This window comes from Fonsecaea multimorphosa (assembly GCF_000836435.1).
Source record: "Fonsecaea multimorphosa CBS 102226 unplaced genomic scaffold supercont1.9, whole genome shotgun sequence".
Taxonomy (NCBI): domain Eukaryota; kingdom Fungi; phylum Ascomycota; class Eurotiomycetes; order Chaetothyriales; family Herpotrichiellaceae; genus Fonsecaea; species Fonsecaea multimorphosa.
The window spans coordinates 1049054-1064322 of NW_015971643.1; the positions used below are offsets into that span (position 1 = coordinate 1049054).

Sequence of the window (15269 nt, forward strand, 5' to 3'; positions counted from 1 at the left end):
CATAGAAGAACGACCAGCAGAGACGGACTGGCCAATGTACATTACATGCGGAAGAGCGACCAGGTAGACACTGGGCATTGTATCAAGTTGCGTTTCTAGCTACACATTGCGCTTTTGGCGTTGGTCCGGAGCCTTACAAGATTGCTTGTCATGAGGCCTCTTGGATTATGCCGTGGGGCGTACCATGTGGTTGAGCTTGTCCATCAAGAGATGAGCTCAGTCCGAAGCAGCGGTGCTGTATACTTGTACAATCACGAGGAATATGCTGGATAACGTAGCACACCGATGGATCTGCCATATTTCGCGACCGAAGTTGTTAAAACAATCACAACATGTTGTTGCTGATATAGCCCAAGCATACTATTCTCGTCCTCTTCGGACGCAAAGTCACAATGGCTATGAATTGTAGGTACCAGCTTGTTAGGTAGAAAACAGAAGGCCCGCAGTGGCAAGCCTGCATCCGAATCACACGTGAGTCCGGGGAATTGGCGAATTTGGCTTTCCTCCGCATTGCAAAGGTCCAGGCAATAACCACCTCGTCGATCTACAGCGATTTTACGTCTCCTTCTCTACGCTCTATATCTGCAAAGATGGATGACTCACCGTGGGGTGGTAGGCGATTGCTTCTTGGGTATGCTGTTGCTGATTACGCTGACCGGTTTGGGTAGACGTTCCATCTCAGTCGCCGTCAGAAAATGCGAATGCGCAGGATTTGGCCAGCTCGGCCAAACCAAATGACAGTATGGATATACTCTTGATTTCTGGCTGAGCTCAACATGCTCATCTGAAATTTAGCCCCCCCTTCCACGAAACAGACCTCTTCCGGACCGCGTCCTCCTTCGTCTCGAAAAATCCCAGCCCGCAAGATCGAAGTACAACCGACCAAGCTCGAAGCTGTGGATGATTCCTTAGATCCTCTCGGGCCCTTGGGAGCAGATCCAGCTCCAGCGGCATCTTCCATTTCTGTAGATCAGGCGCCGACGCCGCCGAGGAAAGAGCTCACAGCAAGAGTGAACCGACAGCCTTCTGCGACCTCGCCTGGTCTGGGCGGTCCGGAGTATGAAGATACCACTCTTCCTGTCGGAAGACCCAAGGGTCCCCCGCCGGTGCAGCCACAGACCAGCGCTCCTGCGATCCGACAAACCCCATCCAGTGTGAGCGTGGAACAGGCCGCCAAACCGAGCTTCGAGATCCTGGTGGGCGATCCTCACAAGGTCGGGGATTTGACCAGCAGTCACATTGTCTACTCAGTTCACACAAAGGTATGTAAATCGGATTAGGCGCTTGCTACGGGTGCTGACGGTTGCAGACAACCTCAAAAGCATACAAACAGCCCGAGTTTACCGTAACACGTCGGTATCGGGATTTTCTTTGGCTCTATAACGTATTGCACAACAACAACCCTGGCGTGGTCATCCCTCCACCTCCCGAAAAGCAAGCCGTGGGTAGATTTGATAGCGAGTTTGTCGAGTCAAGACGTCAGGCGTTGGAGCGGATGCTCAACAAGATTGCCGCTCATCCCATCCTCCATCACGACGCCGATCTCAAGATCTTCCTCGAAAGTGATGCTTTCAACATTGACGTCAAGAACAAGGAGAACCGAGAACCGGATCTGGGTCAGAATAAGGGTATGCTGAGTGCTATCGGAATCAACGTCGGTTCGTCCAGCGGCAAATTCGTGGAGCACGACGATTGGTTCCATGACCGCAGAGTCTACCTTGACGCCCTAGAAAACCAGCTGAAGGCGCTTATGAAGGCGGTCGACACGGTTGTCGACCAACGGAAGGGTCTTGCCGCCGCCGCAGGAGAGTTCGCCGCGTCGGTCAACAGCCTCGCTCAGGTCGACCTCTCCCCCGCCTTCTCCGGTCCGTTGCTAGGGCTGTCGGACGTGCAGACGAGGATCCGAGAGCTCTACGAAAGACAAGCACAGCAAGATGTTTTAACCTTGGGAATTACCGTGGATGAGTATATTAGACTTATTGGCAGTGTCAAGCAAGCTTTCGCTCAGCGGCAAAAGGCGTTCCATTCGTGGCATTCCGCAGAAAGTGAACTGGCCAAACGGCGAAGTGCTCACGAGAAACTTCTACGGCAGGGCAAAAGCCAGCAAGACAAGCTGAACGAAGTCGGTGCCAGCGTTAGCGACGCGGAGAAGAAAGCGCATCAAGCTCGGTTGTTGTTTGAAGATATGGGTCGTTTAATGAGGGGAGAGCTGGAAAGATTTGAGCGGGAGAAGGTGGAAGATTTCAAGAGTGGCGTGGAGACCTTTTTGGAGGGTGCTGTTGAGGCTCAGAAAGAGGTACGTCTGGTTGTCTCAAGAAGAGGGGATATTTGCTAACACGGCCAACAGCTGATCGAACTGTGGGAAACTTTCTTGCTCCAAATGGATGCCGAAGACGAGGCTCCTCTCAAGGGTCAGCCGGCTTCAGGCGAGCCGGCAATATCGGAAAATCCTGGCCCAACAGGGCAGACTGGTGAAGGCGAGACTGGCGAGAGTGGCGAGTCTCGTGAAGCCGCCGCTCCAGCCACAGCAACAGACGTCGCTCTCGAGCAGGATGCCTAGTATTCATCCCTCGAGCGGGTTTAACCAGTCAGTATTGAAGATGCAAGCGACGATGTTCCAAAAGGGCCGCATTGAACGGGCCTCTACTTGGCTGGTGGGTGCGTTCATGCGTCGATTCACTTATCGCTAGATACCCAACCGCATGACCTCAATTCACTCACCACCTGCTGTCCTGTTGCCATGTAGCCACTGGCTTCGACTTGGTCTTTATTTTGATTGATGTTTAATCCTGTCCCCTCCTCATTTCTCAGGTAGTGTTGTGCCATCGGTCAAATTCAAGGTACCGCGTTGTGCAAGAGTCATTCCCTCCCTCGCGTCCACCCAGACCGTGCTCACTTTGAGCTCGTCAATTCCAACTGAGTTCATTGGGAACGGAAACAGATTGGCAGTCAAGAATCAGGCAATCTCAACAACATCACACAACGCGACTTCCTCATCATATTTCCTCCGCCAAGCTGTGCCTTCCTTGCGAACTTGGAGGTCGCCCTAACGATCCACCCGGCGACCGCGATAGCGACCGCGTTGACACAAGTGCAGGACAACGACCAGACCTCCTGCTCCTTGACCCATCCTCCATTTCCCCCTTCCAGTCACCGCGTCATCGCGACGGCCGTAGAGTCAAACACCAGATCCTGGTTCACCAGAACAGCTGTGGACATCATGGACACCATAACTCTTTCCCTGTCCAACACCACCGACGGTTTGCCAATGCAAACCCCGAGCGTCCAATGGCGAAGTGAAGATTCCCAACACCCAGGCCCGTCACTATGGACCGTGAATGAGATCGATCTCAGCGCCGGTGCAAGCTCGACAACGGCCGACACGTCAAGCCCGACTCCTCCATCACCGTCGTTTACCTCGTCTCTGCTGGCGACATCTCTGTCTATGACCACCATCATCACATCGCCTTCGTCATTCCCGTCGCCTAGCTCCACTGTATCTTACCTTTCTTCAGCGACGTCGGCGTCCTCCACTGTGAACAACCTCAACCCACCACCGTCCTCTGCCTACACCACGGGGATATACATTGCGCTTGGAATATTCGTATTCTTCGGCATCCTGTGTGCTTTGGTCACCACTCCTGTCTCTGCAAATGCGATCAAAGGGGTATTCAGATGTTGTCGAAGAGCTGGAGAAGAATGAGGGCAAACAGGAAGCAGCAGTGTGACCGACGTTCAAGAGTTGGATTTTGGTATACGCGCCATATCAAGAAGAACAAGATGCAGCTAAAGAGAGGAAACAATGGCGGTCGCAACGACATGTGACAGTTTGATCTGTGTGAGACAAGAGAGCATTGTTGTCTGAGTGTAATAACTGGGTGGTGGGAGTTTGGCGCAAATCTTGTCGGGATTTCATGTCGGGCCCTGTGGACAACAGCAAGGGGATTTCATGTAGGGGCCCTGTTGAGAAGAGTTTGCTGTCATCGATCGTGAGCGAGTCACAATTTCAGATGGCGGCTTCCTGCACCATATTCTGTGTGCCATGTTAATGGAGTGATCAAGCAAGTTCACTGCCTTTCCTGAGTGCAATCCTGCTGGCCTTGATAGAGGGAAGATGAAGCCACAAAGCTGAAGGCATGAGTTCTTTAGTGATCATGTCAATATTTTCCTTACCATTCCTGCCCGCGGTGACTGCTTGAGGCATACTACAAACCACATCATACTCTCGATACGACTTCCCGAGATATCTGCGAAGTGTAACCCACGTTGTCCCCGCCTCCCCCCAGCTTCCCTCGGCGCCAGAGGATGGATGTATGGAGGGCAAGGCGGGATTGCGGAGTGCTTGGGCAAGAGGGCGAATGGGCTGATGCATTCCCGCCTACCCCATGCATCGTCGCCAGTACACCATGGCATTCTCTCCAATCCGATCCAAGTAGAGATGCGGATGACAGATGTCCTTGATTAATATTCAGTGAAGGTGGAGAATACGCAGTTAACATATAACGCACCTACAGTGCAAAGGCTTGTCCGGAGTATATAAGGTATGTATGTCTGTCTGTCTGTGAGTTAGTATTTCTCGTAATGCACTGCTCCAGTTTTCCTTGCTTCTTCTTTTATATCTAACCAGCTCTCTTCCCCCACACCTCTCTGTTCGTGTATACATCGTTCTATATCTCTGTCTCAAAGCATCGTTCGTCGCCTCCTCCGTACAGAACAGCAAGACATTCAAACGTACTTTGTACAAAGTACACTGCGAGGTACTCCCCTCTAGAGTATCTGTAGGGAGTACTCATCCCGATCGGTACCTGAACTACCTATCACTTCTGATATCAAGTCGGGAGAAAGAGGCAAGATATATATATACCAGGTATATCAAGATGCCTTTCTACGAGGTGAGCTCCTATCCCATATGTCCCATGCAATGACTACTCTCTCTCTCTCTCTCTCCATTACTTTTTGCTCATATACCTAACTCACACCAACAAACCCCCTTGACACTTGTGGTTGACACTAAACGGGTGTATAGATCCAACACACCTACCCCCTCACACGCAGCCAAAAGCACCACTTCGCCCAAGCCATCACGCGGCTCCACTCGACGACGTTCCTGACCCCCTCGCTCTTCGTCAACGTCAGTTTCCACCGCCTGCAGGCATCATCCCCACGCCACGCCGCCGCCGCCGCCACATCAACCGCCAACGAAGATGTCGATGTCGACGACGAAGACAACACGTACTTCCTAGCCGGCAACCCCGTGCCGCACAACCACGCGGGCCCGAACCGGTTGCTCGCCATGGTCCGCACATCGCCGGCGCGCACCAAGGCCGTCTTCGACGACCTCGCGGCCAAGCTTGAGGCCGAGTGGGACGCCACCGTGCTCGGACCGCCGCCGGGAAAGGGAAAGGATAACAAGGTCGAAAAGGCGGCGAAAAGGATGCACTTTATCGTCTTTTACCCCATGGTCGCCGCGAGGGAGAATGGCGTGACCATTCCGGATGTAAGTGATTACACCCAGCACGAGTGTGGTAATAGCGGAAGCTGGTTCCAACCAACCCCCCTTTCTTTATTCTCTCTACTTTTCCATTTCCATTCTCTTTCTCTTCTTCTTCTCAAACTCTTCTTGCCCTGGTTACTTACCTTGCTCACGCATGCATGCAAAGGCCGGCAACGAATCCTCCTGGCTCCGCGACAACATGCCCTTCTTCCGCGCGCAGGCGTACGACCACGACGACGACAACTTCCGCGACATGATTGACGAGATCAACCAGCGTCCGGACCTCAAGAAACTACTCGGCGAATAGGACTGGACTGGGCCCGACTCGACTGGACTGGACGGGTGGGGTAGGTAGGGGAGAAGGAGAGGGATCCCTTCTAGTAAATGCTGGTGGAAGTCAAATGTACTCCACATGCGTTGTTGAGCTTGTCATGATATATATCGTACTGTTTGCCTCGCTCAACAGGACAACGTAGCGATATGTCCTTGCAGCTGAGAAGCTCTTTGGATCAACCGATATCAATCTGACCATGGCTCTGCCAGTCCCATCGTCTATGTTGAACGCTGCTTGAGAGTATGCCACCTACGCTTGTTAAGACATAATTATACCCATACCGAACAGACAATAACTTCCCTCCTTTCCTTCTGGCCTAGCAGCATCCACGCCAATCCCACTTATCCTATGTAAACTTGCTACCCTGGTTCATCAGCCGGAAGCTTTACGTCTTGGTAAAGGTCGTGTCAATCTGCTGACTCCCAAATAGGTGACCCAGCACCTCCCCCATCCACCTCTGAAACATCTGCCCTGATGATCACAATCTTGTCCCCCCTCTCTCTAGCCTCGCGCTCGGGGCTGTCACGAATCTCGACCTCAACCTTGACACCCTGACGTTGTTTTGAACCGTTGCGGCTTGGGCCAGGACTCAGACTGAACTGCTGCTGGACAGCGCGCTTTTGTTCCCCAAATGAGGGCCGATGGGTGGAGATGGACCTTCCACGAATGGGAGTCTGAGGCGGAGGCTTCCGCGGGCTTGATCCTGATTCACCTTCTTGATCAGCCCGCGTGGGTGGTGCTAGGACCTGTTTTTCCGACATGGCACGTTGAAGAGGAGTCCTAGGGGGTGGCTTTTTATCGTCTGTTTCTGTGGGCATCTTCTGGATGAGCTCCTTCCCTGGAGTTTCTGGCTTCGGATCAACCATTTTCTCCTGTCTTGTCTCGTCGCGATTTGCTTCGGTCTGCCTTCTTGGGGTTTCAGCTCGAGTTGGTCTTCGACTGAGACGATCTCTCTCCGCATTTCGCCGTCGCTGCTCTGCATCGTCTTTCTCATTTGCAGCCTGCAGCAGATCCTGAACTTTGCTCCTCACGATACTAGGTCGAGTGGTGGGATAATGTTCGTCCTTTGTCCCTGCATCAACGGCAGGCGTGTCGGTCTCCTGAGCTGGTGCAGAGGCTCCCTTTTTAAAAATGCTCCATCGGAAAGGCCAGCTTATTGAAGGCTTCCTCCCTTCCTTGAAAACATCGTCGCTTGCCGTCTCTTCTTCAATAGGGTAGGGAAGTTCAGAGGCAACAGGCTCTTGTTTCATGCTGCTCGGAGGTCTGCTGGTCTTTTCTTGCGAGACGAGGGTCGGCAATGTCAGGGGAATCAAGGGAGTGCCTGGCCTCTCTTCAATCGTGTCTCCAAACTTGATACGGTGGATCTTCTTAGTAGGGCGGTGCTGATGCTGATGTGATGGCTCATGTTCGTGCCCAAAATGTTGACAAACTTGTTCATGACCGGTGGGCTTTCTGTTGAGGCTCTCAAACATGGCAGCTCTTTGCTTGACAGGACTTCCAGCTGGGTCTGCAGGTGGTTTCGACCACGGAGCAGCAGGAGACACTGGCTTCTGAGGTTGTTTGCTGCTCATGTCGTGTTGTCTTGGCTGCTCTGTCTCCTTTTCCCCCTCGTAAGCTACTCTCGTCGATTCCTCACTGCTACGAGGCGCAACAGATTCGGTGCTGACGCCACGGGACCGAGGACGACGCTGCGATGGACGACGAGCTTGCCGGGTGGATGCTCGACGAAGGACAAAACCGGGCTTTGGGGCGAGATTGACGGGCTGCTCGCTGGAAGTGACTTCGGGTTGGGGTGAGCTATTCTTGATCGCATCATCCAACATGGTATTCAACTCGTCCATCGTGTAAGAACGGCCCCGTGATGGCTCTTCCTGGACAGTGGCTTGCGTGGGAGCCACGGAACGAAGTCGAGATCTAGCCATGGCAATCTCCAGCGCAGGATCATCTGCAACGTTCTCCATGGAGCGATGTTGGCGGCGGAGTTGATGACCGACTTGGCGCAGAGCCGGCCAGTGGACAGAAGGTTTTTCGTCGCCAGGTCCGTCCATGCTGGTGAAAGGCCGTACAGGAACGATCTCGTGCCTGTCTCCTTGGGAGGCCCCGGAAGGACGGCCATCTCCTCCGATACCTTCGTTGCCATCCATGGATACTCGCCCGGCTGGAGGGGTAAACTTGGAGACTCGGCTTCGCCCTTGGCCAGAGAACAGACTGGCGTCTCTGGCCTCGCGGAGGGCGCGAGGAGGGAGAGTGAAGGAGGGGATCTGTGTCTGGAGTTGCTGGACGTCCTGGAAGACTCGAATACGGTTGGCCACTGTGCCATTTTGTGGACTGCAGATTCATTAGCAAGGTGGCCAGCGAGGCGAGACGACAGAACAGACCTGTGCGAGCTATCCATGTTCGGAGATGAGTAGGGCAGCTATGTTGATAAGGGACCTATTATGGTGACCGCAACGCTTTGAGGGAAGAAGTAAATGATAATCCCAGCTAAGAATATGAACGTACCCTGAGAGAAGAGAGGAAGGAAAGGATCGTTCCTGACCAGAGGTTCTAGCGCAGGAAACCAAGCTCCGATATGGCAGGAGCAGGAACCACATCAACCAGGATTTTCAGATGAGATGTACACCGAACTTGAAGGGCATCATGCTCTGGTGGTCTTCGCAGGGCAAGAGCAGAATAAGCTCCGCACTCAAACATGGTAGAGAAAGAGAAGGGCACGAAATCAAGCAGCGCGTGCAGAATGGATCAATTCAAGTCATCTGAGACTCGGAGAGCACTCCTTTTGGTTATCCTTCTGCCTTACTCTATATGTACAAAGCGTAGTGAGCCAAATTCTTATTTCATTGCCGCCTGCAATGATTCGAGAACCTGTGAAAGGCAGTCAGTACCTCACCTGTAAGCCAATTGTATATTTTCTCACCTCGAGCTCAATCTTGGCCTCCGCGATGTCTTGCTCGCTTCCGCTTCCACTGGCAATCTTCTGGGCCTCTGCTATTTGTGACTTGACCGCCTCTTCGCTGAAGTCCTCCAGGGGGAACCCTTCCACGGCGTTTATGCTCAGCACCGAATCCGGTTGGACGACGGCGAAACCTCCCGAAACTGGCAGCAAATCATTCGGTGTCAGCCATTGATGCTCATATCCCATGTTGCGGACCCTCTCCCTCCAGAAGTGGAACGTACGGAAAAATTGCTTGCTCCCACCGCTCTCCTCGATGATTTCGATCAAGCCCGGCTTCAACTGCTCAATGGAGGGAACGTGCTGGGCAAGGATACCCATTTCTCCGGACTCGGCAGGAATGTTCACTTGTACACTGTAGGTGTAGTGTCAGCTCGGACCTTAACGAGGATTCGAATGGAGATTCTCGAGTTCCGAAGCCGCTGGGCAACATACACGTCTTGTGAGGAATAGATGGACTAGATATCGACCACATTATCAGTTCAATTCTTCAAGCCAAAGTGTGCCTCCACGCTTCTTGCTTCGCAGGCCAGCGCATCGTGGGGGAACGTACCTGGTGAGGAAGAGCCAGGGAGAGCTTTATTTTGTCGGAGACGGCGTCGGCATACCCTCTTCGTTGGATCGGTTTGAGGACAACGGCAGACCTGGCGCGTAGCGCTGCTCGGGACAGTCTGAGGGCACTCATGGTGAAGGGGAGCTTCCGAGTTGTGGACGAAGAAGGCTGAGGACGGTAGCGAGCTCCAATTGAGCTTTCTGCGGACCGTGATGTCGAGATGGCCAAGCTGCAAATCCGTAATTGGTCTAGAGCAGGATGTTCAAAAGGAGTAGGTTTGCCGACTGCTTTCCAGGCACGCAGGAAAAGCTCAAACAGGGCATCGCATATTAACTGGAACTGGGCAACATCAAGTAATGCTCACCGTGAGGTCGAGACAGTGTTGCGTTAGCGTTACAAAAGCAATTATGTAGAGTGAGGCGTGTGTGGTACAATGAGGCTCATTTTCGCCAAGCAGCCCACGCCCAGGCCAACTAGGGTGTTAGATGCATGATCCGATAAACACAGTCATGTTGACCCAACGTGTCTTGTAGTCCCGGACAGTGAAGCTCTATATATCATTTGCGTAACAAGATAATCTGTGTTCGGGTTGCGCATAATCATTCCACACAGCAGGCCAGTGTTTTGCTCAGCAGACCAGATACGCCGAGAGAATGGCTCAGTGACGCAGTTCTCAGCCGCCGTATCATCATATTGTGACAGATGATCGGTCACCAGGGCAGCATATGGGTTTCCAACACTCCGCGTCCATGTAAAGGTCCTTGAATGCCCAGCAGTCGCTTTCGCGCTATCAATTGGTGGGGAAAGGGAAGCTTACAAGCCAGCCGCAGAATGCGTGCGAAACCAGGCGCACTACTTTTTGCACTGCAGCAAGAAACCGCAGCTGCCAGCTCCACGGCATTTGTCGAATATGCCATCTTGCCATTGTGCAGGAGTCGACACAGGCACGCCTCACCAAATGCCGGCAGGCGACCCGAGGCTATTGCTGCCGTCAATAATAGCACCAGGCCGAAGATAGATGAGCCGTAACATGGCATATTGTTCTGCACCGAATGCCAGTAACTCTTTTTCGCTCTTTGGACGTTGAAGCTGTCCAACTTCTGCAATTCGTGATGTCGAAGCAGCACTATACCTGGGCGCATCCGCCCGACATTCATAAGGTGGACGGCATCCAGAGCTATTTTGGCCGATATCAGATCTTTATCGGACGGTAGGAACACCCATTGTGAGGGTCGGTGCGGGCGTCCGGCGTCCTAGATGGAGATCTTAGAGATAAAGTTCCTGCATTCCGGCAGGCAACTTGAACAGTTCGAATCCTTCTTCCACTTTCTTATTCAATGGGTTTTCGTCCATTTTGGCGGAACCTGTCGCATTCTTTTCCCACCGGTCCAGAAGACCGACGTCCCAGTCCTGGAATTTTCGCGCCGATGGAGGGAGGATATCTGTGCTTTCTTTCAAGGTCTGCTCGAATTCACAAAAATCCTCGTTGGGAACAACAAGCTCTTCGCAGTTTGAACCGGCACCGTCCAGAAACTCCTCCGGGTGAGGAAGAGATTTATAGAATACCTTCATAGCGCGGTGTGCTGTCGGTCCACGTTTGCTGCTGGAATAGTAGATATCAGGGTTGAAGATCCAAAGGAGAAGACCTGGACGATCGTGCTCGGAGTCAGATTGCTTGTCGTCGTGGACGACAACTCTGCGATTCACCGAGCTCCCAATTAGGGACAGTAGCTGCGCGGTCAGGAAGACAGCCGCGGGAAATCTTTCCGGAGCTTGACCTGGTTCTGGGATCACTGCCAGCCTGGACTTATAGAGGCGGCAGCTTTTCTCGTCCTCTGCACCAGATCCGAGGCTGCTTTTGCAAGAAACACATCGAAGGATATCGACGCCTTCCTTTGTGGGGTCCTTGGTCACCTGAAGGAGGGTCAGTCGGAATGTACCTCACGCATATCCCTTCGCGCAATGCCACTGTAAACGCGCAAAGGTGAAATGAGGAGGCATGTTGTCTTGGTCCATGGCGGCAGATCATCCATCACTAACAGGAGGTTGAGTCTGCCACCAAATCACCGATCATAGACTTGATGTCCGGCGGATGTATCAGAAACTAAATCAATGGACTCATGGCTAGACACCTGAAAAGCTTCTTTCTTTGCGCCGATAGCGTGTGCGGCTTGTTCTGACAGAGGTTCAGCTGCGGTCCGACTTACCTCAATGCTTGCACAATCTTCTGCGCACAACAGGAAAGAAACCGTATCCACTAAACCCACGCCGGGAGAGGGAGTGACTTTACCCTTTGCAGAGAGGTTGCTGGCGGCTGCATGATCATGAGGAGAGTGCTTGTTGTGAGGCTTATGGCAGAACCAAAAGTCCATCAACTCGGCCCAGTTTTCGCTTGGCAAATCTTTCCAGGTCGTGACTTTGTCCGTCACCAGAAGAGCAGCATCGCATTGGCTGCAGTAAATGGAACTATGTCCCTGCAGGCTGACTGCAGACCACGGGGCTTCAACGTCGCTCAGTCCCTCACTCGTAGGCTTGAGCTGCCCAACGTCGTCTATCTGCAAGCGAGTCGATATTTCCGTCCTCTTGTCAATGGGGAACGTGACGTGAGCCGTGCCAGAAATCTGGGTCGGGAGATAGATGCTGGACGATTCCCCATCGTGAATGGCGGTAATGACTTTCTTATCTGAGGAGAGCAGGATTTTCGTGTGCTCGTTCTTTTCTGTTTGAAGTGAAGCATGCAGAGTCAGTTGCCCGATGTGGGTCAGTGCTTCCGCGTAAAGAACAATTTTTGGCTTAGGCATAGTTGCGAGGTCTTGGTGGCCTGACATAACATGGCAAGCCCCGAACGTCTTTCAGGAATATGGATGTTAGAGCTCGTATCTTTGGGAGGACATGTGGGGTCTTGACCGAACAAGGGCCCTAAGGGCCGATATCTCGGGAATCCCACCAACGTGTCTTTTCCGGGGCGAGCCAAGGATCGGTAACACAGTTACCTTTTTCGATGGGCGGCAGAGGTGATCCGTGTTGCCGATAAGAATGGTCGGCCAGGCTGTACCAGTGGAGTTGAAAGGCGTGCTCCTTACCTAGACCGCATCAAGGGAAGGGCAGGTGGTGCACCTTCAAATTGGAAAGCTGGTGGTGGGTGGTTGAATGGAAAACGGCCTCGGTTCGCTACCGAGCTGACGTTTTGAGGTATTGGCTTCCACCACTTTCATTCCAGCTCGCCAGATGGGTGCGGGAGATGGTAGGGACGTGGTTGAAGCCTTGCCAAGCAGCGAGTGAGGCAAACGACCTCCAATGATGCGATGACCGAAGCTGAAATGGTGGGTTCTGATGGATGTGGGAGCAGCAATCTGAGCAGACTCTGCACCGGTGTGCGACTGCCAAAGTGGGTGTTGCGTTGTCGATGGGTGACAAGATGGTCTTCCTGGATCTGTGCTATCCCCGAGTCAAGGGCTAAGTGTTTGTCCTATCGAGGGGGAAGAGGATGGCTGCATGCCCTACGACGTAGATACCGAGCTGCGTGCGAACTGAAACTTGGCTTTTGAGGTGGGGTCCGTGCCAATCAGCTTGCGTCTGCTCTGATTGGCTCTTATTCCCGCTAAAGGCTAGGCGGAATCGGGCTCCCGCTCAAGTGCTTTGGACAGGTACCTAGGTACATTGGCGCACAGGTATATCCCGGCTCATCCATCGAGGCCATACCTAGGGACCACAAGACAACACTCGTAGGTGGTCGCCATCCGTCCCTACCACGCTCCCCTTGCCAGGGATTTGCAGCCGTCCCATCCGTGATGCATTAATCATTTTATAGACTCGCGCTGAGGGACTTTTAGGGCGACGGAGCCATCCCCTACGGCCACTCGTAACAGAACGTCTGTGCTCCTCCCCCCGGACACCATTCCCATTGTGTACGCAGATACTAAACTCGTAGGACTCCGTCGATATGTCTGATCGAGGGCGCTTCATCCCCATGTCCAGTATCAGCAGTATCAATCCAATCCCGGGTCAGACTCCTTACGTCACTAACGGCGCAGCCTGGTAGAGAAATTCGGTTCCGCTACGCAATCCTGATTCTACAAGTATATGCCACGAAGATGCTCAGCCGGTGGTGCCCCTCATATGAGAACGTAGCCCCCCGATGCGAAGTGTGTCTCAAGTCTCGTCTTTTGACTCGTCCATTCTCTTCTTCCTCCCGTTGTAAGCCTGCATCCCCCCATGAATACCGACCTCAACGCCGCACAGAAACGGCTGCACCATTACTGCCATCCAGAGCATTGGGGCCCTTCCACCTAACGTCACTATGATCCAGCCCGCGGACCAGTCGGTTCGCCCTCGGACAAGGAGCCTTTTTAGCATACTGGTATTCGACAATGGGATTGAAGTCCGTCTATCCACAGGGATAGCCGCATTTGTGGCACCGGGTCCCACTGCGGCGACTGTCAGCCTGTTCTGATTTTGCGCCGTGGCCGGAGCGCAGGACTGTCTGCGAACAGGACCGAGACTCTCGAGGAGAAAGGCAACTCACGGTATGACCCAGACTTCTTTTCCGTTGGCCAAACAACGAGGGCAGCGTACTCCATTCATCTTCCCCTCGAGCTCATCAGCTCCTTGCTCAGGCAATGTTTTCCATTGATTGGACTTACCGGTCTACTGAGAACATTCGGACACCCATCGGGCCGGACCTTGGGATGTGCCGCCTCCCATTCGGAGCTTAGAGTGTTGTCAATGTTTAATGTTGTGGACTCCATGATGTGTGTTTCAAGGACGAAGTATTGAAGAGGCCAGTTAGGGTATATAGGCCTCGGTCTTTAGACTTACACCTTGGAGTCGCACTGAGGTTGCACCAGTGAGATGTGGACCTGATGCTGGAGTGGTGACTTGTTTATATATCCTCTGGCGCACAGAACGACTCCGAAACCTGGCCTTATCCTTCCCTGGAATTGGGAATACCCCAAGGACTTTCAGGAGGAGCTCGATCCCCCCGCAAGATGCATGTTGCCTGAACATTTGGTCGTTCTAACCTGGGCCTGTCAGAGTCTTCTGACTCTATACCCTCACCAGAGCCCGTGCGAGGTGTGGAAACGAAGCTCTGCCGGCTGTGTTGACAAGTCGTGTTTCTCGAACCTCAAGCATGCAGGAGTCTTACCAGACGTGCCAGGGGTCACTGTTCAAACCGGCACGTTTGAGTTGAAAGGTACCAGCCTACTTTCCAAATGTGTCTGAATGGGAAATTATGAACTTGCCACATGCGCGACGACAGATCAGGCAGGGACGGTCCCGCCGGTCCTGTCACCCAGTAGGGCATTCCAATGGTACGGAAAACAACTCCTAGAAAACGACAGCCTGTGAAGTCTCTAGGATGGTCATGCCATCCCGATTAGCTTGACCTGTTTTCGAAGTCTGTGCACGGCATCGAGACCGTACTCGTAGCAACATCAAGGAGAGGTCCACCTGCGCAGGCGCTGCAACAGGCCGTGCCTGGTATCTGTGGACCAGTCGAGGCGTACTCATTGTGGGACTGTGCACAAAGTGTTGGGGACCCAGGGGCCAAGTTTGTGACGCATTAAATGAGGGCAAATAGTCGAATCTCCTCTCCAAGGAGCACAACCATGCTCCAGGAAAGCCCGGCCTTGCTGGGCCAAGGGACGTCGAAATCAGCGCTAACAGCAGAATCGTGGACCAAGACCCTTGCAGTTCGTCCTATACGTTTCATTGGCTGCCAATCGCAAAATGCTGTGATCTATTCCTGGAGACCCAGGGGTAGCTCGCACTCGTCACCCTGAGCACGAGGTGGGGAGTGAAGATGAGTTCCAATGCATGTTGCTCTGCAAATGACAATACAAGTGGAATCCATTCACACCTCTTCGAGGTCAGATGTCTCCCCTACCAAACCAAAACGTGGGATATGGTGTTCAGCAGCGGTGGGAGAATTCCT

At 53.1% G+C, this 15269-nt stretch overlaps 6 protein-coding genes across 6 annotated transcripts; 3 read left to right on the forward strand and 3 right to left on the reverse strand.

Moving 5' to 3' along the window:
• Window positions 1–590: 590 nt before the first annotated feature.
• On the forward strand, window positions 591–2560 carry Z520_05540 (uncharacterized protein; the record flags this gene model as incomplete). Its single annotated transcript, XM_016776043.1, has 5 exons — window positions 591–612; window positions 669–740; window positions 796–1262; window positions 1310–2296; window positions 2348–2560. 5 exons carry the CDS (start codon window positions 591–593, stop codon window positions 2558–2560), a joined length of 1761 nt encoding a protein of 586 aa, XP_016633202.1.
• A 660-nt stretch (window positions 2561–3220) lies between these two features.
• Z520_05541 (uncharacterized protein) lies at window positions 3221–3703 on the forward strand (the record flags this gene model as incomplete). The annotated part of the gene is made up of 1 exon (XM_016776044.1): window positions 3221–3703. One exon carries the CDS (start codon window positions 3221–3223, stop codon window positions 3701–3703), a length of 483 nt encoding a protein of 160 aa, XP_016633203.1.
• Window positions 3704–4877: 1174 nt separating this feature from the next.
• Window positions 4878–5801, forward strand: Z520_05542 (uncharacterized protein; the record flags this gene model as incomplete). The annotated part of the gene is made up of 3 exons (XM_016776045.1): window positions 4878–4892; window positions 5027–5497; window positions 5661–5801. The coding sequence occupies 3 exons, from the start codon at window positions 4878–4880 to the stop codon at window positions 5799–5801; spliced, it is 627 nt and encodes a 208-aa protein (XP_016633204.1).
• A 434-nt stretch (window positions 5802–6235) lies between these two features.
• Z520_05543 (uncharacterized protein) lies at window positions 6236–8223 on the reverse strand (the record flags this gene model as incomplete). Its single annotated transcript, XM_016776046.1, has 2 exons — window positions 6236–8156; window positions 8207–8223. The coding sequence occupies 2 exons, from the start codon at window positions 8221–8223 to the stop codon at window positions 6236–6238; spliced, it is 1938 nt and encodes a 645-aa protein (XP_016633205.1).
• Window positions 8224–8660: 437 nt separating this feature from the next.
• On the reverse strand, window positions 8661–9466 carry Z520_05544 (ATP synthase subunit delta, mitochondrial; the record flags this gene model as incomplete). Its single annotated transcript, XM_016776047.1, has 5 exons — window positions 8661–8693; window positions 8746–8924; window positions 9006–9136; window positions 9217–9239; window positions 9335–9466. The coding sequence occupies 5 exons, from the start codon at window positions 9464–9466 to the stop codon at window positions 8661–8663; spliced, it is 498 nt and encodes a 165-aa protein (XP_016633206.1).
• Window positions 9467–10600: 1134 nt separating this feature from the next.
• Window positions 10601–12162, reverse strand: Z520_05545 (uncharacterized protein; the record flags this gene model as incomplete). The annotated part of the gene is made up of 2 exons (XM_016776048.1): window positions 10601–11248; window positions 11542–12162. The coding sequence occupies 2 exons, from the start codon at window positions 12160–12162 to the stop codon at window positions 10601–10603; spliced, it is 1269 nt and encodes a 422-aa protein (XP_016633207.1).
• Between the last annotated feature and the right edge of the window lie 3107 nt (window positions 12163–15269).